Source organism: Tachypleus tridentatus, chromosome 3 (genome assembly GCF_004210375.1).
Source record: "Tachypleus tridentatus isolate NWPU-2018 chromosome 3, ASM421037v1, whole genome shotgun sequence".
NCBI lineage: Eukaryota > Metazoa > Arthropoda > Merostomata > Xiphosura > Limulidae > Tachypleus > Tachypleus tridentatus.
In genome coordinates, this window is record NC_134827.1 from 98340936 (window position 1) to 98368295 (window position 27360).

The window sequence follows — 27360 nt, forward strand, 5'->3', positions numbered from 1 at the left end:
GGTAAATAAATGATTGCATATGTATAACAGTATGGATAAAGAATTACAACCACATATGAAATTAGACAACGTTAGATGAATTTATTCGCTACTGGTTTGCATATGAATCGTCTATTTTTTTTTATTGAATATCAGAGTATGGTTTTAAAACGTACTTACGCGAAGTAATTTTGAATATTATTATCCCGAGAGTATAATTATCAAATCAATAATCCGAAGTCTGAAAGATCTATCAGGCAGTCTAACTTCGGAAATAAACTAGTTTGAAATTAGCGCCCTCTATGTACGTATCGAGCAGGACTGGCGTGTGTGTTGGAATATAAAATGAAGAATTCCTGGACAATGGCGGAGAGAGAGATAGAACACAGTTTAATAAAGACAGTGGAATTTCCCTTTACATAAAATATACATACATTTATAACAGAAGAAAGGAAACAGATTGTAACACTATAAAGTGGACCAATTTAATTTATACAAGCAAAAGAAAATATACAGAATGATACCGATTCTGGATTAAGTTGCCTAAATTCAGTTAGATAACACGTATATCAGATTTAAAAAAAAAACTCTTATAATTAGTCAGAAGGCATCTGGTGTTCAGAACTCGTAAAGAAAGTTCGGCACATTTTGCATTCGGGCTTATAATATGTTAAACATTAATTACCACCAACATATCAAAACGAATGAATGACCTTTATCCATATTTCAATTACCCCTAGTTTTCCGCTGAACGCAGTTCACACAAAATATTTATCAAACGTCTATAGTTTAAACTGCTGCGATCATACTCTGGTTTTCTCGCTGTGCTTTGTAATCGTATGGGAGGTTGTTTTTTGTGAAGAAGTGACGAACAATTTCTTTTGGTAAATAAATTCTAATGGAATCGTTATGATCGCCTACGTCTTAACAGCGATGCTCTAAAGCCATTGTAAATAGAACAGTCCCTAAAAGTTCAATAGATGTACTTCCGCAAATTCGTGATAAAAGGCTAGAGTTTGTGTGTGTTTTTCGTATAGCAAAGCCACAAAGGGCTATTTGCTCAGCCCACCGAGGGGAATCGAACCCCTGATTTTAGCGTTGTAATAAAAGGCTAGAAAAAGTGACAACACAAAAATTCATTACAATTTTTTTTCTTTATCTAAACATTTCTTAATGAACCTGCAAAGTGTTCAGAAAATTTCAAAAATATCCCACACCCCCTTAAAAAAAAGATTGTTACAAATACGATTAAATTCAAAACCAAACTAGGCCTTTAAATAAATAACTAAATCAAAATATATAACTATATTGTTTGAAATAATTTCTAATAATTGTAACTAAGCAGACCATGGTTAGTTTTGTCTTTAAAACTAAAAAAGAAATTAAAAAAAAGACAATACTATGATTTTATAAGTGGTTCTTGTTTTCTTACGACCACACCCTTTTATATAGATAACGGATAAATCTGTTTCAGTCAACCATATTCATCTCACAAAAAAAGACTTCTGTGACATAGCAGTATATTCTTACCTTTCCGTAAAGCAAGGCTGTCAAAGAAATATTTTCCCCTCAACTTACTCAGTTTCAGAAGTAAATAATATAACGAACCAAAATATTTGAGATAATTTTAATAATAAAGTATGTTAAATAATATTATTGTTACAACACGATCCTTTCGAGAAAACCCCAATCCAACTTGAAAAGGTGTTGTTTGTTTTTTTCTTCTAATATAATTAACGTTTCTAGATTCCTTGCCTCATGTTATTTGGTCAATGCAATCACTTTGCTTTCTTTCTGGTAATTTTGCTACAATTCCGCTTCAGATTTGCAAAAATCACTAACTTGAGCGTGTTTTTTTTCCCCCACGTTACCTGCGTGACGTCATTCCTATCACAATATTTACAAAGTATACAATAGTTGTTTTTTAACCTCTTATCACAGAAGAACGTTGACGTGAACGCAGTAAAACATTCACTTTTTGCGATAAAAACAAACAAATTGAAACTGATAACATAAATTACGCCACTCTAAAGGTCTGTCCCTAACTAATTTATTCATAAAATTGTCTTTGCCTTTTGTTATTTAATTGTCGGTTCCATAATTACTCTCGTAATTACACTTGTTTGTTTGTTTTTTCTGTCAATCGAGCAATGAAAAAACAAGTCCCAAAATGCCTCATATATTCATTTAGTTTTCCACTCATAACACACTGGATCAATAATCGAATACACACACAAACACACTTTTATAAAATTGAAAGTAATTCATCATTAACGATCACTTGATCAGATATGAAGATTGTTACAAATTGAGATTTATAAATATTATAGCTAAGTGCGTAAACGACAGGTTCTTATTTTCATCATGTTAAGACCACCTTTAATATATTTATACATTTTGAAACAGCTCCAAATCTTATAAAGCAATATTTTACAAATTCACAGATATTCAAGGCCAAAAACTGAACATTTAGTTTCGTAAATGTGCATACGTCATCAGTGGAGTGTCTCAGCCAGAACACGATAAAGGAGACGTATTTGCGTAGTAAGTACCAATAATCAAATTGTCATTTCAACATACAAGTATCTTATAATCCATACGTTTAAACAATTAACACAATACTTTTTTTAAAGTGTCTGTACAAGTAATTTTTCCAGTCATTTACAAAACGAAAACATCAATAGACTTCAGAATTGGAACTGATATGGTTGTCATGGAGAGATCACAGATGGCGCCCTAGTCACGTTTACAGTATAGTCTCTCTCCAGAAAGGTTAGGCTAAATGCCTTCACAAGGTGAGAATGTCGAGTCTGTTTCTCTCTCTCTAAATCGAAGGAGTTCACGTTACGGTTACATGTTCTGAGCTGGTTTTGCATCACCAGTCAGCCAATCACGTGGAGTTTTATTTTCTAAATTACGAAGTACCATTCTCGGCATCGAAGAAAGACATACCTTGTCAAGTAGCCAGGTTATTGGTAAGAATATAAAGCTGGGAATTCCTCAGCCCTTGAAGTTGGATTTCATATTTCTCAGAGTTGATTGGCTGAGACAGCTTGTTCCCCAACTGACTATTAAACTAAGCTTTTAGGCTAAAGGAATTAGTAGTTTCGACGCAGATATTTAGAATAAAATAAATGCAGAATTTAAAGTAGAACCAGATCCCCTCTCAGAACGAAGTAGGGCTCGCCCTTTAAAAAAAAAAAACAATAACAAAAATCTCCCAGTAATCATTTTCTCAACTCTCAGCTTACAGTTGAGGGGAATACCCTAAGTTCTTTCTTTGTAAGAACAGATGGATTTCCCTAAAGTTAGGCCTATCGTTGTCGTTCCTCTGCCAGCATTCCCGCATAAGATCAAAGATTTCCTTGGGGCAATTTGGCGGTTGAGAAGGCAGCACGTGCAGACCATCATTGTGATAGAAGTGCCCAACATTCTCGATGACCTGCTCATCAGTGGAATCTGAGTAGGGCTGCTGGCGGGCGAATGTAAGTATCTCCCAGAGAGTGATGGCGAAGGCCCACACGTCACTCCTCGTCGTAAACTTACCCTGAAATTGAAACAAAAACCACGTTTTCTATGTAGAAATAACAGTCAGTAGCAAACAAAATAGATCCAGTAGACATGTGACAATAACGTAACAAATTTTTACTTTTTCTTGTTCCTGGACAGAAAATGTTATTTCCCAACTGCTTATGCCTAAAGTAAATGGAAAAGACCTATTTTTCTCTTCAAACTTTGCTTTTGTGATCTGGGAGCGTATTACGAAAACATGATGGGAGACTATATTTGGAGGTTGATAAGTGAAAGTGATTTACACTACAGTCCCAAATCTCGAAAAAACTACTCACTTGTAAACATTTGTGTGTAACATTAGTATAAATACATGTAAATCTTGATTCATATGTTGTTTTATTCAGACCTTATGTAAATGAAAATGTGCAAATTTGCCTGTTTTTACATATAAAATATGTTAATATCTAAATTTCATTATCGAGGTCACAAAGCAAAGTTTGAAGGGAATAATGGTCATTTTCTTTACTTTACAACATAAGCAATTAATAAATAACACATACTATCCAGGAACAAAATCTGTGTTACATAGTGTAATAACACATACTATCCAGGAACACAATTTGTGTTACATAGTGTAATAACACATACTATCCAGGAACACAATTTGTGTTACATAGTGTAATAACACATACTATCCAAGAACACAATTTGTGTTACACAGTGTTATACATCGTTGTTTATTTTCCTAATGTTAAATATGAAGACTGACAGTTTACTGGAAATAATGTGATGAATTACATATGTATACACACACTAGTATGTTTTACAGTAAACTAACAAAACTAAACTAAAAAGTATTAAATAAGATAAAAACTAGAGTACAAAACTAAACGTATTAGTTTTTACTTCGCTCCTATTTCCCTATGTTCAACGTATTTCAACAAGGTCATCACAAAAGGTACTTTATGTTGCTGTAAACAAGGTCATCACAAAAGGTACTTTATGTTGCTGTAAACAAGGTCATCACAAAAGGTACTTTTTGTTGCTGTAAACAAGGTCATCACAAAAGGTACTTTACGTTGCTGTAAACAAGGTCATCACAAAAGGTACTTTATGTTGCTGTAAACAAGGTCATCACAAAAGGTACTTTATGTTGCTGTAAACAAGGTCATCACAAAAGATACTTTTTGTTGCTGTAAACAAGGTCATCACAAAAGGTACTTTATGTTGCTGTAAACAAGGTCATCACAAAATGTACTTTATGTTGCTGTAAACAAGGTCATCACAAAGGTGCACTTTATGTTGCTGTAAACAAGGTCATCACAAAAGGTACTTTTGTTGTTGTAAACAAGGTCATCATAAAGGTACTTTATGTTGTTGTAAACAAGGTCATCACAAAGGTACTTTATGTTGTTGTAAACAAGGTCATCACAAAAGTACTTTATGTTGTTGTAAACAAGGTCATCACAAAAGGTACTTTATGTTGTTGTAAACAAGGTCATCAATAAAAGGTACTTTTTTTTTGTTGTTGTAAACAAGGTCATCACAAAAGGTACTTTATGTTGTTGTAAACAAGGTCATCACAAAAGGTACTTTTGTTGATGTAAACAAGGTCATCACAAAAGGTAACTTTACGTTGCTGTAAACAAGGTCATCACAAAAGGTAACTTTATGTTGTTGTAAACAAGGTCATCACAAAGATACTTTTTGTTGCTGTAAACAAGGTCATCACAAAGGTACTTTTATGTTGCTGTAAACAAGGTCATCACAAAATGTACTTTATGTTGTTGTAAACAAGGTCATCACAAAAGGTACTTTATGTTGTTGTAAACAAGGTCATCACAAAAGGTACTTTTGTTGCTGTAAACAAGGTCATCACAAAAGGTACTTTATGTTGTTGTAAACAAGGTCATCAAAAGGTACTTTATGTTGTTGTAAACAAGGTCATCACAAAATGTACTTTATGTTGTTGTAAACAAGGTCATCACAAAGGTACTTTATGTTGTTGTAAACAAGGTCATCACAAAAGGTACTTTATGTTGCTGTAAACAAGGTCATCACAAAAGATACTTTTGTTGTTGTAAACAAGGTCATCACAAAAGGTACTTTATGTTGTTGTAAACAAGGTCATCACAAAAGGTACTTTTATGTTGCTGTAAACAAGGTCATCACAAAAGGTACTTTATGTTGCTGTAAACAAGGCCATCACAAAAGGTACTTTTTTGTTGTTGTAAACAAGGTCATCACAAAAGGTACTTTATGTTGTTGTAAACAAGGTCATCACAAAAGGTAATTTATGTTGTTGTAAACAAGGTCATCACAAAAGTACTTTATGTTGTTGTAAACAAGGTCATCACAAAAGGTAATTTTATGTTGTTGTAAACAAGGTCATCACAAAAAGGTACTTTATGTTGCTGTAAACAAGGTCATCACAAAGGTACTTTTATGTTGCTGTAAACAAGGTCATCACAAAAGGTAACTTTATGTTGTTGTAAACAAGGTCATCACAAAGGTAACTTTTGTTGTTGTAAACAAGGTCATCACAAAAGGTACTTTATGTTGTTGTAAACAAGGTCATCACAAAAGGTACTTTATGTTGTTGTAAACAAGGTCATCACAAAAAAGTACTTTATGTTGTTGTAAACAAGGTCATCACAAAAGGTACTTTATGTTGCTGTAAACAAGGTCATCACAAAAGGTACTTTTTGTTGCTGTAAACAAGGTCATCACAAAAGGTACTTTATGTTGCTGTAAACAAGGTCATCACAAAAGGTACTTTATGTTGCTGTAAACAAGGTCATCACAAAAGGTACTTTATGTTGCTGTAAACAAGGTCATCACAAAAGGTACTTTATGTTGCTGTAAACAAGGTCATCACAAAGGTACTTTATGTTGCTGTAAACAAGGTCATCACAAAAGATACTTTATGTTGCTGTAAACAAGGTCATCACAAAAGGTACTTTATGTTGCTGTAAGAGGCCCAGCATGGCCAGGTGGTTATGGCACTCGACTCGCAATCTCGGGTTCGAATCCACGTCGCACCAAACATGCTCGCCCTTTCAGCCGTGATGGCGTTATAATGTGACTGTCACTCCCACTATTCGTTGGTAAAAGAGTAGCCCAAGAGTTGGCGGTGGGTGGTGATGACTAGCTGCCTTCCCTCTAGTCTTACACTACAACATTAGGGTCGTCTAGCACAGATAGCCCTCGTGTAGATTTGCGTGAAATTCAAACCAAACCAAAAAGTTACATGTGAATAACTTAGAGGAGCTTTCAACCCTAGTGGCCCCTCGTTAGTACAGCGGTAAGTCTACGGATTTACAACGCTAAAATCAGGGGTTCGATTCCCCTCGCTGGGCTCTGCAGATAGCCCGATGTGACTTTGCTATAAGAAAAACACACACTTAACCCTAGTAAATGAAATCATTTACCTTTATTATTGATGACAACCTAAAACTATTTTTACTTCTAATGTAAAGATACAGCAGATAGAAACATTTGTTGATTCTGAAAGACTCATCTTAAAAGAGGCAAGTTTTTCGAATTTTCAACGTTCACTCGAAAGCGACGCGAAGTTCATATAAACTTAATAAATAATGAACGATGGTTTGATACCGAGTTTAATCAACCAGCATTAAAACTGAACATAATTAATGAGCCAAAGTTTTCCTGATTAGAAGTTAAAATTAGTTATTCAAATGCTACATTACTTGATTTAGAATTGAACCTAATTACTGAGCACACACCAAACTTCGCGTACTGATGTGTATGGTATAATTTACGGGATGACTAGCATCCGGTAAAACTGTTTTAAACTACAGATGCAAACACATAAGGTTTAAGCACATGTTTGTCTATTTACGATACATAAAACATAATGGCCGAGGGTAATCACTGTACCTAAAAAAAAAAAAGTTAATATATGCAAATAAAAGCAAGCGTTAAATATGAAGTTGTGAAGGTTCTTTCTTCTAATTGGACAGAAATAATTACGTCATACTTTATATATCAAGGATATAGACCAATCGTACGGCTCATATAACACAAGGAAAACCTCAATCAAATGAAAACAAGTAAGCAAGTCCTGTCAAGGCGATATTTCTATATTTTGTTTTCTGTACAATAGTTTAAAATGTAATGTGAAAAAAAACACACAACAGTTATTAGGCATAGATGGCTTTTTGTCAGAAACATAAAAGTCCTAAACGACTACAAAAATAATATATGTTGTATATATGCTGAAAGGGCGAGCATGTTCGGTGTGACGGTGATTGGAACCTGTGACCCTCGGATCACGAGTCGAGTGCCTTAACTACCTGCCCATGGCGGCCCTTTTTGAAGAGATATTTAGTTTGGTTTGAATTTCGGGTAAAGCTACACGAGTGCTATCTGCGCTAGCCGTCCCTAATGTAGCCGTGTGAGACTAGAAGGAAGGCAAACACTCTTTTAGCAACGAATAGTAGGGATGACCGTCACATTATAACGCCTCCACAGCTGAAAGGACGAGCATGTTTGGTGCGACGGGGATTCGAACTCACGACCATTAAATTACGAGTCGAGCGCCCTAACCACCTGGCCATACCACGCAGTATGTTGTCATGATACCTTATCCTGTGAGCAACAGACTTGAAAATCAGACAGTATATAATGTTTGTGTTATTCTATTTTTTGTGATTCAATTTCTGGGTTGCAATCTTAAGAAATAAATGGTGACCTCTAAACTTTCAACTCAAAGGAATTATACAAATATATTTTATCAAAGTGACCTTTAAACTTTCAACTCAATGGAGTTATACAGATATATTTTATCAAAACATCTATGCTCTAGTCTCACCTTAGTACTGTTTAAAATTCTCGCAAGGTGAAAAGGCAAAAAACAAACAAAAAACACGATAATTTTGGTTTCCAAGTTCTCAAGTTTGGCAAGGAACCCCTTCTCACATTAGTTTTATGACTCAGCTTTGAGGTAAATCCAAGGAAAATGTTTTACTACATCTTTGAACTCATATTTTCTGCTTTGATGGCATTAAACCTCTCAGTTAGTAAATTTCGAATCACCAAGCCGTTCAAACCGTGAGTGTTCTATACCAGTACATTCTTAAGTGTCAGGCTGTTTGGGCTAATTTTAATATTTACTAGGCCTAGCATAGCTTGGTGGTTAGAGCATTGGAGTTCAAATCCCGTCACTGAATATGCACGCCCTTTCATCAGCGTGGAGTCGTTATAACGTGACACTCAATTCCACTAAGCGTAAAGAGTGGCCGTAGAGACGACGGCGGGTGATTTTCACTATCTAATTTCCATGTGTTCTGCCGCTTCTAAATGAAAAGGAAGGAGGGAAGTGCTACCGCAGCTATTGTCCAGTCGTTCTGCGCGAAGTTAAAACATAAACAAGCAAAATCATATTTCTTACTAGAGTATAAACATTGTTAGGTTACAAAAAAATACAGGTACTAGTCTTTCGAATTTTGCACTATCAAAAAGAGAACAGATAAGATAGAAGTTGTTACCCACCAATAGAATGCTCTCCCAAGCCATCCACCTGATGGGCAGTACTGCTCTCCCTTCAATTCTATAATAGTCAGCGGTGTACAGCCCTCTGCTCATGCCGAAGTCTGCTACTTTGAGAGTGTACGCTCTGCCCACCAGGCAGTTTCGAGTTGCCAGGTCACGATGAACGAAGTTAAGAGATTCCAAGTACTTCATTCCCGAGGCTATCTGAGTTGCCATGTAGATAAGGCTGCCGTAGCTATTAGAGCAAAAAAGTAATTCAGACAGAAAGGAAAACAGATAAAGATTGGGTATGTCGCTGAAGTTTACCATAGCTGTGGGTAAGAAGTTAAAAAATACTAAGGAAATTTCCTTAAAAAACATAAAAATCAGTTAAACATTATTCGGATAGATAAACCTCTAACGTTATTTTCTCTATACTCACAGTTTACTCTAGATTTGTTATACCCACACTGCTTGTACGCTGTAGATTTGTTATACCCTCACTGCTAGTACGCTTTAGATTTGTTATACCCTCACTGCTAGTACGCTTTAGATTTGTTATACCCACACTGCTAGTACGCTTTAGATTTGTTATACCCACACTGCTAGTACGCTTTAGATTTGTTATACCCACACTGCTAGTACGCTTTAGATTTGTTATACCCACACTGCTAGTACGCTTTAGATTTGTTATACCCTCACTGCTAGTACGCTTTAGATTTGTTATACCCACACTGCTGGTACGCTGTAGATTTGTTATACCCACACTGCTAGTACGCTTTAGATTTGTTATACCCACACTGCTAGTACGCTTTAGATTTGTTATACCCACACTGCTAGTGCGCTGTAGATTTGTTATACCCTCACTGCTAGTACGCTTTAGATTTGTTATACCCTCACTGCTGGTACGCTTTAGATTTGTTATACCCACACTGCTGGAACGCTGTAGATTTGTTATACCCACACTGCTAGTACGCTTTAGATTTGTTATACCCACACTGCTAGTACGCTTTAGATTTGTTATACCCACACTGCTAGTACGCTGTAGATTTGTTATACCCACACTGCTAGTATGCTTTAGATTTGTTATACCCTCACTGCTAGCGTGCTTTAGATTTGTTATACCCACACTGCTAGTACGCTGTAGATTTGTTATACCTTCACTGCTAGCGTGCTTTAGATTTGTTATACCCACACTGCTAGTACGCTGTAGATTTGTTATACCCACACTGCTAGTACGCTTTAGATTTGTTATACCCTCACTGCTAGTACGCTTTAGATTTGTTATACCCACACTGCTAGTACGCTTTTAGATTTGTTATACCCACACTGCTAGTACGCTTTAGATTTGTTATACCCACACTGCTAGTACGCTTTAGATTTGTTATACCCACACTGCTAGTACGCTTTAGATTTGTTATACCTCACTGCTAGTACGCTTTAGATTTGTTATACCCACACTGCTAGTGCGCTGTAGATTTGTTATACCCACACTGCTAGTACGCTTTAGATTTGTTATACCCACACTGCTAGTACGCTTTAGATTTGTTATACCCACACTGCTAGTACGCTGTAGATTTGTTATACCCCTCACTGCTAGTACGCTTTAGATTTGTTATACCCACACTGCTAGTACGCTTTAGATTTGTTATACCCACACTGCTAGTACGCTTTAGATTTGTTATACCCACACTGCTAGTACGCTTTAGATTTGTTATACCCACACTGCTAGTACGCTTTAGATTTGTTATACCCACACTGCTAGTACGCTTTAGATTTGTTATACCCTCACTGCTAGTACGCTTTAGATTTGTTATACCCACACTGCTAGTACGCTGTAGATTTGTTATACCCACACTGCTAGTACGCTTTAGATTTGTTATACCCACACTGCTAGTACGCTTTAGATTTGTTATACCCACACTGCTAGTACGCTGTAGATTTGTTATACCCTCACTGCTAGTACGCTTTAGATTTGTTATACCCTCACTGCTAGTACGCTTTAGATTTGTTATACCCACACTGCTAGAACGCTGTAGATTTGTTATACCCACACTGCTAGTACGCTTTAGATTTGTTATACCCACACTGCTAGTACGCTTTAGATTTGTTATACCCACACTGCTAGTACGCTGTAGATTTGTTATACCCACACTGCTAGTATGCTTTAGATTTGTTATACCCTCACTGCTAGCGTGCTTTAGATTTGTTATACCCACACTGCTAGTACGCTGTAGATTTGTTATACCTTCACTGCTAGCGTGCTTTAGATTTGTTATACCCACACTGCTAGTACGCTGTAGATTTGTTATACCCACACTGCTAGCGTGCTTTAGATTTGTTATACCCACACTGCTAGAAGCTGTAGATTTGTTATACCCACACTACTAGCATGCTTTAGATTTGTTATACCCTCACTGCTAGTACGCTTTAGATTTATTATACCCTCACTGCTAGTACGCTTTAGATTTGTTATACCCACACTGCTAGTACGCTTTAGATTTGTTATACCCACACTGCTAGTACGCTTTAGATTTGTTATACCCACACTGCTAGTACGCTTTAGATTTGTTATACCCTCACTGCTAGTACGCTTTAGATTTGTTATACCCACACTGCTAGTACGCTGTAGATTTGTTATACCCACACTGCTAGTACGCTTTAGATTTGTTATACCCACACTGCTAGTACGCTTTAGATTTGTTATACCCACACTGCTAGTACGCTGTAGATTTGTTATACCCTCACTGCTAGTACGCTTTAGATTTGTTATACCCTCACTGCTAGTACGCTTTAGATTTGTTATACCCACACTGCTAGTACGCTGTAGATTTGTTATACCCACACTGCTAGTACGCTTTAGATTTGTTATACCCACACTGCTAGTACGCTTTAGATTTGTTATACCCACACTGCTAGTACGCTTTAGATTTGTTATACCCACACTGCTAGTACGCTGTAGATTTGTTATACCCACACTGCTAGTATGCTTTAGATTTGTTATACCCTCACTGCTAGCGTGCTTTAGATTTGTTATACCCACACTGCTAGTACGCTGTAGATTTGTTATACCCACACTGCTAGCATGCTCTAGATTTGTTATACCCACACTGCTAGCATGCTCTAGATTTGTTATACCCGCACTGCTAGCATGCTTTAGATTTGTTATACCCGCACTGCTAGCATGCTTTGGATTTGTTATACCCGCACTGCTAGCATGCTCTAGATTTGTTATACCCGCACTGCTAGCATGTTTTAGATTTGTTATACCCACACTGCTAGCGTGCTTTAGATTTGTTATACCCTCACTGCTAGTACGCTTTAGATTTGTTATACCCACACTGCTAGCATGCTTTAGATTTGTTATACCCGCACTGCTAGCATGCTCTAGATTTGTTATACCCGCACTGCTAGCATGCTCTAGATTTGTTATACCCGCACTGCTAGCATGCTTTAGATTTGTTATACCCACACTGCTAGCGTGCTTTAGATTTGTTATACCCACACTGCTAGCATGCTCTAGATTTGTTATACCCACACTGCTAGCATGCTCTAGATTTGTTATACCCACACTGCTAGCATGCTTTGGATTTGTTATACCCACACTGCTAGCATGCTCTAGATTTGTTATACCCGCACTGCTAGCATGCTTTGGATTTGTTATACCCGCACTGCTAGCATGCTTTGGATTTGTTATACCCACACTGCTAGCATGCTCTAGATTTGTTATACCCGCACTGCTAGCATGCTTTGGATTTGTTATACCCACACTGCTAGCATGCTCTAGATTTGTTATACCCGCACTGCTAGCATGCTCTAGATTTGTTATACCCACACTGCTAGCATGCTCTAGATTTGTTATACCCTCACTGCTAGTACGCTTTAGATTTGTTATACCCTCACTGCTAGTACGCTTTAGATTTGTTATATCCTCACTGCTAGTATGCTTTAGATTTGTTATACCCACACTGCTAGTACGCTTTAGATTTGTTATACCCACACTGCTAGTACGCTTTAGATTTGTTATACCCACACTGCTAGTATGCTTTAGATTTATTATACCCACACTGGTAGAAGCTGTAGATTTGTTATACCCACACTGGTAGAAGCTGTAGATTTGTTATACCCACACTGCTAGAAGCTGTAGATTTATTATACCCTCACTGCTAGTATGCTTTAGATTTGTTATACCCTCACTGCTAGAAGCTGTAGATTTGTTATACCCTCACTGCTAGCGTGCTTTAAATTTGCTATACCCACACTGCTAGTTTAGATTTGTTATAAAAATATTCGTTTCGTAACGCGATAGGTGTTAGTTAACAAAGTGATTTATTTTAAAATTTTCGTACTGGTTAGTTACGAAAACACACTCACTGTTAATGTACGTTTGGCTTGTTATGAATACATTCTTCTTTTAGACTGGTGGTTTAAATTAATCAATAAATCGATTTAGTTTAACGTTTTTGTATTCGTTGGTGTGAAGGATGAAGCGACCTACCTTAGAGTTTTGGCATTGACCGATCTGTAAGCGGCGCCATCAGGAACGTGTTGTTGAAGAAACTGGTTAAGGTCTCCGTTCTCCATGTATTCTACAATCATTGCCAAAGGTTCTTCGCGCGTGCAGACTCCCAGCACGTGTACGATATTTGGATCCCTGAGTCGGGAGAGAATCTTGACCTCCTTATAAAAGTCCGTCCTAGCTTGGTCAGAAGCGTCCTGTCGCAGTGTCTTGACCGCAACCAGGGTTTTGTTCCCGTAGCAAGGCACATCGACCAGTTCAGGGATCCCTTCTGCCTCACAGAGGTGGACCTGATTGAAATAAAAATCCTCTTAACAATAGCCCTTCAACAATGGCTGACTCTAACAATGATCAATACAATAAGGAACTACAAGAGTAGTAGTTTATTGTTGGGTTTCTCTGATGAGGGGAAATTTCCCGATATACAATTATGCCACATGCACTAATTTCTTATGACGGCCTATGTTAAGCCTTCTTGGTAAACGTCAGTCCCATTGATTAAGGAGTCAAAGCAACTGTAAATTACATACATATTTACTTACTAGTTTTTACGATGTCAGAAAGCTTAAGAACCAAAGTCAAAATCTAGATGAAAAATATTTACCTCTCCAAATTGACCTTCTCCGAGCTTCTCCAAAAATCTCAGTCTATGTCTCGTAATCTCCCGAACAGGATTTTCTTCTCTGTTGAGCATCTCTACGTTAGGTACAGCGTAGACGGTGCTGCCACTCACTCCCTGAATGTTGGGAAGTTTTACCACATCTGTAGCTGCATAGTGTTTCTCACAAGGAGGATGAGGTGGTTTGGGTAAAGTCTGGGGGAATGGGGGTTTGTTAAGGGGCGTGGGAGGCGGGTGACCTAGAGGCGTCGAAGGCTTCTGGACATCTGGAACAGCGTATTCTCTTGAAGTCGTCGAGTCTAAAAAATATATATATATATTTTACGTATATATGACTCGGCAATAATGGTGTGTTCCATGACTAAAATAAAATCGATAAAACTTCAAACATTTTAAACTTTCATATTCAATCGTTGGTTGGTAAAAGACAGTTCCTGAAAAGCTAAATACTTCAATATTAAAACATATTACACTTCGAAGGACCACAGCATCACAAAGGACCTTTTATTACTTTCTAGTTTCGGTTTTAAACAAGTTTCTATAATTAACATCGCTAAACATATTTCTTCTCCTTTTTTCTTTCCTCTGGTGAACATTGAGGCCCTTTCTTTCTTTCTTTCTTTTATATGCCCCCTGTGTCTCAGCGGCAAATCCCGAGAATTTATAACACTAAAAATCCCGTTCCCGTATTCGCAGTGGGCAGAGCACAGAAAGCCAGTTGTGTATACTTGCACTTAACAACAAACAATACCGGAAAAAGTTTCAAAGAAACTGCTATAATTAATTAATTAAAAGTAAAATAACAAAACTCTTTTTTTCACTCTTCCCTTTTCCCACGAGGGGGCAGACGGCGCAGATAACCCTCGAGCAGCTTTGCACGAAATTCGACGAACAACAACTGTGGTAAAAAATAAGAAACCAAATGATCAAATCTCTTGTTCTACAGCGATCAGAGGTAAGAAGCTGTCCTGAGACGGCTTTGCAATGACCAGTCTGTTGACCCTTTAGTTTCATCTGCAAGGAAGGCCGCCACTAAGGCAGTGTTTCCCGCCTGTTTCAATTCACTTTAAACAGTGTCATAGACAAAGAGGACACTGTATCGAATAGCCATGTTTTAAGGTTTTAATGGGTCCTTGGTCTTTATAACGATATATACTATTTCAAATTTGTGTGGTACATTTTTATTCCTGCCCTCTTAATTATAAAATATTTTAAAATTATTTTTATCTGGTTGTTTATAGACACGACAAGCTTCGTGTGTCCCTCCAAGCAACGTGTCTGCGGAGTTTCACCGCTAGAAACCGGGTTTCGACACCAGTGGTTGGAAGAGCACGAATAATAATAATAATAATACTTTTGTGTATGTTTGTGCTTAATAACAAATACCAACAGGTTTGGTGCTGGTAGCTTATACAGTTTCGTGTTGGGGAACCTTAACCACCATATTACCAGCATATTTTTACCACTAACGTTTGTCAGTGAACACCAAGTTGTATCGTTTTTTAACTTTAGATAGATGTGCTCCAAAGTTTGTGGTTCTGCCAGCAAAGTGTCTCTTTGCATCACATGAGTGAGTTTACAAATGCGTTCGTTTGCTGTGGAAGTCTCCGGTGAGAGGATGTAAAGCTAAAATCAGGGGTTTAATTCCATACGTTGGACATAACAGACAGTCCAATGTGGCTTTGTTATAAAACAAATAACATTGCTATGGAAACGGATAATTCGCGATATATCTGATCATTGACATTGTTGTTTCAGTGTGTGTTCACGAAGGTTATTGTTTAAAAGCTAATATTCAAGGTCCTCATTATTCAAAGAAACGATCTGTTTGTTTGTAGTTAAGCAAAACCACGCAGTGGGTTACCTGCGCTGTGTCTACCACGGGTATCGAAACTCTATAGTCAAAGAACTTCTTTGCTAGTCTCCGTTTACCGAAACAAGACCAATAACGATTTGTTGGAATAGAAGAAAAAAAAGAAAAACACTTTGTGTGTTTTTCTATAGCAAGGCCACATCGGACTATCTGCTGAGCCCACCTAGGGAAATCGAACCCTTGATTTTATCGTTATAAATCCATAGACATACCGCTGTACTAGTGGGGGGGGGGCGAAAAACACTTCGATGTCGTGATTACAAAAAAACCCATAACATTCAAAATTCTAAAGTCAGTGGTTTCCTTTATGAAAAGGTTTTGTTTGGTTATGAACGAATAATGGAATTGACCGTAACATTATAACGCCCCACGGCTGATAGGGCTAGCATGTTTGGTGTGACGGGATTCGAACCCGTGACCCTCAGATTACGAGTCGAGTGCCTTAAACCACCTGGCCATGACAGGCCTAAGAAAATTATGAAATTTTGTTTTTAACTTTTCTTAATGGTCAATTTTTTTTTTCAGGTAAATTTTGTGATAATAGCCTTACCATTACTGTATAATCCTCCAAAAGGCTTGAAATCCTGGGGTTCCTGGTACAGAAGCTTGTCCGGGTCTGCATCATCCAGCGCCACCTGGCCGTAGACATTGCCATTAGCTTGACGTCCCACGGGTGAACACGGTGAATAGCTGATTCCCAGATCCTTGGTGAATCGCATAACACCGTACACCTGAAGTTACCATATGTACAAAGCTGCCCTCTCGCGACATTTGCTTTAAACCTTTCCCAAATTTACACCACCCCCATTAAAATCTTTGTTTTTAAATAACTGAACACTTAAAGTATTCCACTGTACATTAACTATTAATTACATTAGTTGAACAATTTTGAACTGTTATTTAAATCATTACAAGATCAAAAGTATAAAATATAGAAATAATAATTATATTATTTTAATCTAACACTTCTACTGAATATAATTACCTTTAATTCTTTCTTTTTACATTTTATAATTTTCAGAAGATGTAACTATAAACAACTTTCGACCTCTTTCGAGAAATTTAAGAACGAAATAATAATATAACGTTACATTTTTTTTGGGGGGGATATAAAGCGGGGCGGATAAACATAAAATTATTTTTAAGTGACAACAAGCATTTGGTGAAGTCAGCACAAAACAAATTTAGACGCATTTATTATTTTTTTAACCAATACCAAATTTAAAAGTCATTAAAAAGCTGTAAATTAGCCAACTGATGGCTTTAATACAAACTAATACTAGAATGGAGTAACTTGGTTTACCTTCATGTTGATGATGACTTTAGATTAGGGTTAAAGATCAGTCAAATTAGTCAACTGGTGGCTCCAATACAAACTAACACTAGAATGGAGTAACTTGGTTTACCTTCATGTTGATGATGACTTTAGATTAGGGTTAAAGATCAGTCAAATTAGTCAACTGGTGGCTCCAATACAAACTAACACTAGAATGGAGTAACTTGGTTTACCTTCATGTTGATGATGACTTTAGATTAGGGTTAAAAATCAGTCAAATTAGTCAACTGGTGGCTCCAATACAAACTAATACTAGAATGGAGTAACTTGGCTTACCTTCATGTTGATGATGACTTTAGATTAGGGTTAAAAATCAGTCAAATTAGCCAACTGGTGGCTCCAATACAAACTAATACTAGAATGGAGTAACTTGGTTTACCTTCATGTTGATGATGACTTTAGATTAGGGTTAAAAATCAGTCAAAGTAACCAACTGGTGGCTCCAATACAAACTGATACTAGAGTGGAATAACTTGGCTTACCTTCATGTTGATGATGAATTTAGATCAGGGTTAAAAATCAGTCAAATTAGCCAACTGGTGGCTCCAATACAAACTAATACTACAATGGAGTAACTTGGCTTACCTTCATGTTGATTACGACTTTAGTTTAGGGTTAAATTAACCAACTGATAGTCCAATACAAACTAATACTAGAATGGAGTAACTTGGCTTACCTTCATATTGATGGTAACTCGGTTTTCAACAGGTTTGAACATAGTATGTGGTGTTGCATGCTTTCTTCGTCGGTTCCGAGCAATGATGATAAAGATGACAATGATGAGAAGAAGTATTACAGCAGCAAGAACACCGATCACTAACCCCACATACTGACTGGATAAGGAGTCATCATTCACTGCTGTACTGACTGGAATTCAAACAAAGGTTTCAACCAATAAAAAAGAAGCAATGTGAAGACATGTACTGACTGGAATTACAACAAAGGTTTCAACCAATAAGAAAGAAGCAATGTGAAGATATGTACTGATTGGAATTACAACAAAGGTTTCAACCAATAAGAAAGAAGCAATGTGAAGACATGTACTGACTGAAATTCAAACAAAGGTTTCAACCAGTAAGAAAGAAGCAATGTGAAGACATGTACTGACTGGAATTACAACAAAGGTTTCAACCAATAAGAAAGAAGCAATGTGAAGACATGTACTGATTGGAATTACAACAAAGGTTTCAACCAGTAAGAAAGAAGCAATGTGAAGACATGTACTGACTGGAATTACAACAAAGGTTTCAACCAATAAGAAAGAAGCAATGTGAAGATATGTACTGATTGGAATTACAACAAAGGTTTCAACCAATAAGAAAGAAGCAATGTGAAGACACACAACCACTTTTTTATATACGGCTGTAGCGGTGGAAGGTGATATGGGGGAAACAAATTGATGGACTATGTGTAACTTTCACCAGAGGTCGCTATTCTATAGGCCAACAACTTCTTTTTAAGTATAAAAGGAAGAAACCAAAAGCAATGATTAAAATAAGATTTAAATCTACTGGTAATGGACCAACATTATCACGTTTAATTATTTGAAGCAAATACAGATCTCCTGTTTAGAGAAATCGAGAGATCCTTTGACTGAGCCGTGCAAAGTTACACTGAAATGACTACAGTCTAAGTAGGGAAGCCCAGCAGGAAAATATTCATATAATATCTACACGAAACACATTACTAAGGGCAGAGACTGCGGAGACTGGATTTGCTATAAGTAAAACAAATTAAAGAGTAGAACACGTTGAAAGACAAACGTTTTACTTCAGTATAATTAGCTCTATTTGTAATTATTGTTTTGTTTTTTCGCCAGCTCCTACTAGTTGTTCTTGTCGTATGAGGTTTTTTTTTTAATTTCGCGCAAAGCTACTCGAGGGCTATCTGCGCTAGCCGTCCCTAATTTAGCAGTGTAAGACTAGAGGGAAGGCAGCTAGTCATCACTACCCACCACCAACTCTTGGGCTACTCTTTTACCAACGAATAGTGGGATTGACCGTCACATTATAACGCCCCCACGGCTGAAAGGGCGAGCATGTTCGGTGTGACTCGGATTCGAACTCGCGACCCTCGAATTACGAGTCGAACGCCTTAACCAACCTGGCTATGCCGGGCCAGTCAGATCAGCACTAAACACTTCAAGTGTATGTATGTTTTGTGTATTGGTCACTTACGCAAATCTTGTTGTTTTGTAGATAATTACTTAAGATATTATCTAAAATTAGTTTCATTAATATTGGTTATCATATTGAATATTATTGTTATTGTAAATTTTTAGGCTTATGTTTATCATGATTATTATTCCTCGTGGCTCAGTGATAAGTCTGAGAGCTTACATACCTAAAAAATTAGTTTCTACACTCGTGGTGAACACAACACAGCTGAATGTGTAGCTTTGTGTTTGACAACAAACAGTTATTGTGATTTCATGCACACACCGTGCAAGATACGTATTTAATTTAAGTGTAAAATTACGCTACTGTTTAACTATATTGTCTGTGTTTATTTCAGGGATCGAGTTTCACTTTTTCAATGTTACAAGTCCTCAAGTTAAATATTAATACACCAGGGGGCTGTGTAATATATAACCACACTGGAAAACAAACTCACAATAATTCACTTAAGTAGTATAGCTTTATCAGAACAAAAATTTACCAAAATAAATTCAAGAAATTTTACCGATAGGGGGTGCTGCAGGAGGTTCTTCTTCCGTAAAATTGCCTTGAGCCGGAACTGGGAAAAAAATATATTTATTTCTACAAATATTACTGTTATGACAGAATTATTTGTTGTTGTATTTCTCTTTACAAAATAAAGTAAATTATAGGTAGAAACAATGATGAAATTGTTAGATATATTTTATTAATATCTATATATGAAACGTAACACCTGCACTTTTGCTGATGCAGTGTATATAATTTTTTAAAGTGTTTTACGTTTTTCGGAAGTCAATTGTATATTTAAATAAACGGTTAAAGAAAATCCAGTTTGTTCAGTCTTGACGTCAAATAAATTGTAAAGCAGAAAATATGAGATAAAGCACAATCACGGGTTTTATGTACAAATATTTCGATCTGTTAGAGAGCATTCCGTCTGTTTTTGTTTTCTAAAGATTCAATAATTGATTTCTTAGGCAACCAATTTCAATTTTCTGTCCTTACTCTATCTGCTCAAAGCTAACTTTGCACATTACGAGTATGCACATGAGGCTACAACATTGTTTTCTATCTTCTTAACAGCCTAACATCGCAGGAATATGGATTCTTGTTTACGAGGATATCTCTACATAGAAACTCGTTCATCCTCACGTATGGCTTCCGACACGTGTCAAGCCAGCAGGAGTCGAACCAAAGACGTCTTAAGATTACATAGGGAAACAGGCAAATTATTGTGTCAAAAACGAAAGCAGTCTGAACTTGCGACGAGAAACAAACTGGAGGACTCTAACATATGGGGTTCCTTTTCGAGATACCAGACCGTCGCCACCTGCTGGCCGTATCCAGGAAGTTGCGCGTACTTCATTTAACACATCAATCACTAAAACAGTTTATTCTTAACTATTGTTTATAAGAGACTTAAGCCTTTTTCTTGATAGTTCTCTTACACACAAGGAACAACAACCTCTTCCGCATTTTGTTCATATAAAATAAGACTGCTTTAAAAGTATTTTGAAGCCACTCAAAGCACAAAAGAGGGCCAAGAAAAACCTGCCACAATCAAACAGTGATATCTCTGTTCGTTTTGGTCTGGTTTGTTTTGAACTTCGCGCAAAGTTACATCTGTGCTAGCCGTCCCTAATTTAGCAGTGTAAGACTAGAAAGATAGCTGTAATATAACCAGTGACTGCGCGTTTGTCTCTGATATTGGAACAAAGCTACGTTAGGACTTATCTGTGCGTAGCCGTTCCTAATTTCGAACCGACAGAGTGTAGAGAAAGCCAACTCCCTCTGAAAAAGGTGACCTATTCTCGTCTGACCAAATATCAGGATCTGAAAGTCACTCTTATTGCACACCCAAGGTTCCAAAATCTGGAACGCGTTTTTTTGCGACCAAGGGTCGCGCATCATGAATCCTCGTTCCATTATTGTTGTTGTTTTTAAATTTCGCGCAAAGCTACACGAAGGCTATTTGCGCTAGCCGTCCCTAATTTAGCAGTGTAAGACTAAAGGGAAAGCAGCTAGTCATCACCAACCACCGCCAACTCTTGGGCTACTCTTTTATTAACGAATAATGGAACTGACCGTACATTATAACGCTGCCACAGCTGAAAGAGCGAGCATGTTTGGTGCGACGGGGATTCGAACCCGCGACCCTCAGATTACGAGTCGAATGCCTTAACCACCTGGCCATGCCGGGGCTAACTCTGTCGGGTTATTTGCACCATGCTTCTGTCGATTTGTTTGTTTGTTTGTCTGACACAACCTTCATGTATAAAAGCTTTAAAAGTTTACTTTTGTTAACGATAAAACGTACAACTGCCATACGTGCCTTCAAGGCACACATGAAAATCAATCATGGAATGTTTATGTTCGTAAAAATTAATAACTTTCAGACGTCCTATAAAGTTTGGTTTCTTACAGATTATAAATAATAATTTTTAGAGATTTCTTTAAAGATATGCTAAACGAATAATGGATTTTGAACAAGTGGCTCTGTAACTCCTGATTTCTCTTTAAATGACGCGTGTGTCCCATAACTAAATCGTTTCACAAAACAGGAATATTTTTCTATTTATCTAAGATCACTGGAAGCTAACTGAAAATTAAACACACTATTTTTGTCTTTATAAAACAACTTAGGTATATATATAAGAAACGTTTCTGAAAACACTAATTCTAACTTGAAACTATTGCTGAAAACACTAATAATAATTTGAAACTATTGCTGAAAACACTAATAATAATAATTTGAAACTATTGCTGAAAACACTAATAATAATAATTTGAAACTACTGCTGAAAACACTAATTCTAATTTGAAACTATTGCTGAAAACACTAATAATAATAATTTGAAACTATTGCTGAAAACACTAATAATAATAATTTGAAACTACTGCTGAAAACACTAATTCTAATTTGAAACTATTGCTGAAAACACTAATTCTAATTTGAAACTATTGCTGAAAACACTAATTCTAACTTGAAACTATTGCTGAAAACACTAATAATAATTTGAAACTATTGCTGAAAACACTAATAATAATTTGAAACTATTGCTGAAAACACTAATAATAATAATTTGAAACTATTGCTGAAAACACTAATAATAATAATTTGAAACTACTGCTGAAAACACTAATTCTAACTTGAAACTATTGTTGAAAACACTAATTCTAATTTTAAACTATTGCTGAAAACACTAATTCTAATTTTAAACTATTGCTGAAAACACTAATTCTAATTTGAAACTACTGCTGAAAACATTAATTCTAATTAGGAACTGTTAAGAATGCAGTAGTTACTTACCGGAACTGAAAGATACCTCACTGACAAGAATCCATCGAGAACCAAACGTTAATTCCACCTTTACAAACTTTCCAAACCGATGGTGCAGGAAGATAGTGACATTCCTAGCCTTGTCGATGAAGGAGTCGGCCATGTAGGAGAAATGAAGCGGCTCTCCCAAGTAGTATTTCCCACCAATGCTGAACCAAAGTTTAGCCGAGGCGAACACTCTAATGTCTTTGGTAAACATATTGTTACAATGGAAATACATAGAGGAGAAATTACGAACAGTGTCGAAGGCAAACACAATTTCCAAGGGTCTGGAGTAGGACGAGTCATTTTTCCACCCCACCCACTCGAAGCCTGATGATGAGAAAAATGGAAGAAGCAACATAAACTATCCAGTAAATAGAGGGCGCTAATACAAACAGAAATACAGTGAACATATCACCTAAGATTATACATTAATTATACGGCTCTTATATTGAGGAAAATAAACAAATAGACTAAATGATAAAGAAAAATATAGAAACAAACATCGATAAACAGACAAGAGAGCAGACACGTACTTATGAAGGGATTAGTGATTGGTCAACAAACCAATAGATTAGAGAAAGTGAGATTATCTATTTGTTTGGTTTTTGAATTTCGCGTAAAGCTACATAAGGGCCATCTGCGCTAGCCGTCTCTAATTTAGCAGTGTAAGATTAGGGAAAAGGTAGCTAGTCATCACCACCTACCGCCAACTCTTGGGGTACTCTTTTATCAACGAATAGTGGGATTGACCGTAACATTATAACGCCCCCATGGCTGAAAGGGCGAGCATGTTTGGTGTGATGGGGATTCAAACCCGCGACCCTAAGATTACGAGTCGAGTGCCTTAACCACCTGGCCATGCCGGGCCCAAAACTGTTATATTTAAATGAAGTTTCCATCAACGATAAACTACCTTAAAACATAAAATAACCAACTGATATGGTGGAGAAGTTTTTCCACCATTCAAAATAATAAAACTACAACACAATTCCAGGTAGCTACATAATATGTTCAATATTTGTATGATCTTTAGGGTGTTTAATATGAACGTACAGTTTTTGACCTTGACATACCTTTTCCATAGCCGTATACGTCCGCTTTAAAATTGTCGCCTCCCTCAACACCATCGGTCAGTTGACCAAGACCTCCATTGAGGTAGCTGTCGTCCCTTACCCCATCGTATGTATTGTCCGAGAAGTCCAGTTCGAGGCCTCGCCTTTCTCCTTGAGGCATGGAGTAGGAAAGGAGTCCCTCTGGTGGTAAAAAGGTAAACAATAATTTTAAAAATAGCAACATATCTAATTAAAATTCATATGTCGCCTAAAGCAACGACATTGATGTCTTGGAATAGTCACCAGTAAAGCAACAGTACGAGACCCATAACTGAAAAGTTTATTTATCAAAAATATTTGCTCAACAGACATCAATAAAATGAAACTGCGTTATTTCAAACAAGAACCATCGTGACGTTTGTTCGAAGTGTCCGTTTTAAGCCCCATTTCTTGAGTGTAAGAGTCGTGAGTTAAACATTCAATAACCAAACCAAGTAAGTGTAGCACTGAAAACCTCTGTAAATAAAAAAAAACTCTTTAGAGACAAGGTATATAAGTATTTTAAAACCATATCTATCCAAAACAAGAAAATTATGCACATAAGAGACGTAAGTGCAGTGAAAATAGTGGAATTGTTTTGTTACTTCAGAAAGTAACATATTTTAGATTTAGACATAAAATGTCATTTATGTGGTAAGATATATCGGGCCATCTGCTGAGTCCGCCAAGGGGAATCGAACCGCTGATTTTAGAGTTGTGAATCCGTAGACATATCGCTGTACCATTTGGGGACTCGTAGTTTTGTATTATTAAAATTGTTGCTAAACACCTGATTAAAAAAAAAAGGCCCTGCATGGCCAGGTGTTTAAGGCACTCGACTCGTTATCCGAGGGTCGCAGGTTCGAATCCCCGTCATGCCAAACATGCTCGCTCTTTCAGCCGTGGGGGCGTTATAATGTTACGGTCAATCCCCCTATTCGTTGGTAAAAGAGTAGCCCAAGAGTTGGCGATGGGTGGTGATGACCAGCTGTCTTCTCTCTAGTCTTACACTGCTAAATTAGGAACGGCTGGCGCAGATAGCCCTCGTGTAGCTTTGTGCGAAATTCAAACAACCAAACAAACAAAAAGTTTGTTCTTAGACAAAATACATTACCTTCCATAAATAAATACCACGTGTACAACACACTCATACCTGTATATAATGGACATGAAACGTTATTTGGAAGTATTTACCGTTTAAGTGCCAACACTTTAATAAAAACAGTTGAAACTTGAGCAATCTAAAACACTAAGCTAGTCGTATTAATCCTATTACGCTTTTGAATTATTGTTTTATTTTCTTTATTTCATATAACCTAAGCGAGTATTAAGAAAACAGTTTAACGACTCAAAAGCGTTTAGAAGGGAAGATTGTATAATATACTGTGAGTAAATATGACCATTAGGACCAGAAGTAAACTTCATGACATCAATAAACTTACAGTGGAAAAAACAAAGATGAAACCAATCAAAATTAACGTTTCCATGAGCACTGAAATCGAATGAACGAATGTATTTCCTACGTCAAATAGAACAGGATCTGGTAAGACACACTAAACAAAATTTTACCAATTATACTAGCATGACGTTCCCTCAGTGTCTGGAAGTAGGCGAACACTGAAATGGCTGATTTCTCGTTAGGCCTAGAATAATCAGAGAATTATAGGGAATTGCTGAGAAAACCCCAGGTGCTAGAATCTTCGTCACTGTTCTGCCAAACACAAACTCTACATTAAGCGGCAACCCACTGCTTTATCAAACAACATTAATGTTACGAACTCTAGAAGACCTGACCGTGATATCGAACATCAGTGTTCTTCACACAATAGGTGGCTATACTTTTGATAGCTTCCACTCTCTTTCCAAACCACTAACCTCCGCCTACATGGTAAATGACGTTTCTTTGCCCAACATTAAAGTTAATCAAGGTATAGGACAGCTTAGAACACAATGATAGAACGTCTCAACCTCAAACTATAAAGCTTGGGAAAAACAGTGCAGTAAAATAGTAATATATATACTAAAAGACGTTATATATACGTTAAAGTAAATCGTTATATCTGTCGATGACACAAGCCAGTTCTACTAAGAGTAAGGCATCACGTTGTTCAAGCCAATCGACCAAGTTAAAGTATGACATCATATTGTTATTGAGCGCATTACTGACTTTCACTGATAGATACATTGAAATCTATCAATCGACAGATGGAAAGTTACAAATATAGAAACAGATAAACAAATGCTTATTTACCAATGTAATAGGAAGGATTGAAATATACCTCTAAATGATCAGATCAAATATTCCATTTAAAACAAATGACCAAAAGGCGGACAACTAGCTAACAAAATATGAGGGCTCAAATGTTTTGTCGACTCTGTATAACAGAACTGAATGCCTCTTTTATAATCCGCCCACGGTTAAAAGACCGGAGCATGCTCTCGAACTTGAGACGTTTCGTGCTGCAGCCCGGCACGTTATACCACACTCAATCCACGTTGAAACACGTGTATACTCAAACCCAAACAGTTGAAATAATCAAATGTAAATATTTTTTTTACATCACATCTACCTTAAAACTGACATCACCTTTTGTATTCTCTTAAAACAACTGAAATACACAAATCATTTCAACAAACAGACACAGACAAACAGACGTACAGTCAAATGGTTGAAACTCAAAAACGTTTCGAGTTAATTGATGTAGAACATGCTTAACCACATTAAATAACTTTGTCTATGCAATAAATTGGCATGCATTAGTTATATAGACGTATAACATTAATTAAATCTGAAATAACAATGACACAATAAACATATAGTCAATTATATGAGAAACTGGTGCGGATGTATTCAAAAGAAACTAGCAGAGACTTCAAAACATTTGCAGTAAAACTGGTATCTTTACTGCAACACTACTTTTTGGAATGCAGAATTATTACAACAATACACAAGAATTCTAATCGCAGACACTGATATCTGCAAGTTCACTTGTCTTAAGCCTAATATTAGTTCAGCTTTTTTTAAGTATGGTCTATATTTGATCAAAAGATAAATTAACGCTGTAACTTGGTTATGTTTTCCTTCTGCTCTAGTGTAGTTAGGCCTAAACCTTATTTATTATTATCAACGAACATGGCGACCCGCTGTTCCTTGTTGAGATTGGATGCGTTTGCATTAAAAACGTCAAAATTTTTATTTGTAGTGTTACGAGAATTCTCAAAGTGGCAAAGAAATTTGATACAGAGTTATTATCCCCAAACCGCAAAAATTTTCATTCTGCCCAGCATAAATTAATCCTTCAAGGGGATCCGGACCAACTTTGGAGAGGAATGTTCCATACTAACTTCCCATCTCGTGCGACCAGTTTCTGTGGTACATGTGCGGAAGCACAGACGCACGCGATTTGGTATGTTTTTGAATTTCGCACAAAGTTACACAAGGAATATCTGCTC

General features: G+C 36.7%; 1 protein-coding gene across 12 annotated transcripts in view; it reads right to left on the reverse strand.

Moving 5' to 3' along the window:
* Positions 1-348: 348 nt before the first annotated feature.
* The window catches only part of LOC143247571 (discoidin domain-containing receptor 2-like), a 384888-nt gene continuing 357876 nt past the window's right edge, over positions 349-27360 (reverse strand). For 10 of the 12 annotated variants that reach the window (XM_076495857.1, XM_076495853.1, XM_076495854.1 and 7 more), the window contains 9 exons: positions 23890-24069; positions 22802-23143; positions 20015-20068; positions 18009-18199; positions 16547-16727; positions 14109-14422; positions 13484-13794; positions 9007-9241; positions 349-3526 (listed from right to left, as the gene is read on the reverse strand). In XM_076495857.1, coding sequence (XP_076351972.1) covers positions 3227-3526; positions 9007-9241; positions 13484-13794; positions 14109-14422; positions 16547-16727; positions 18009-18199; positions 20015-20068; positions 22802-23143; positions 23890-24069 — 2108 coding nt within the window. In that variant the 3' untranslated portion in view covers positions 349-3226. The remainder of the gene's footprint in view (positions 3527-9006; positions 9242-13483; positions 13795-14108; positions 14423-16546; positions 16728-18008; positions 18200-20014; positions 20069-22801; positions 23144-23889; positions 24070-27360) is intronic. The other 2 variants (XM_076495861.1, XM_076495859.1) reach the window with 2 other exon arrangements.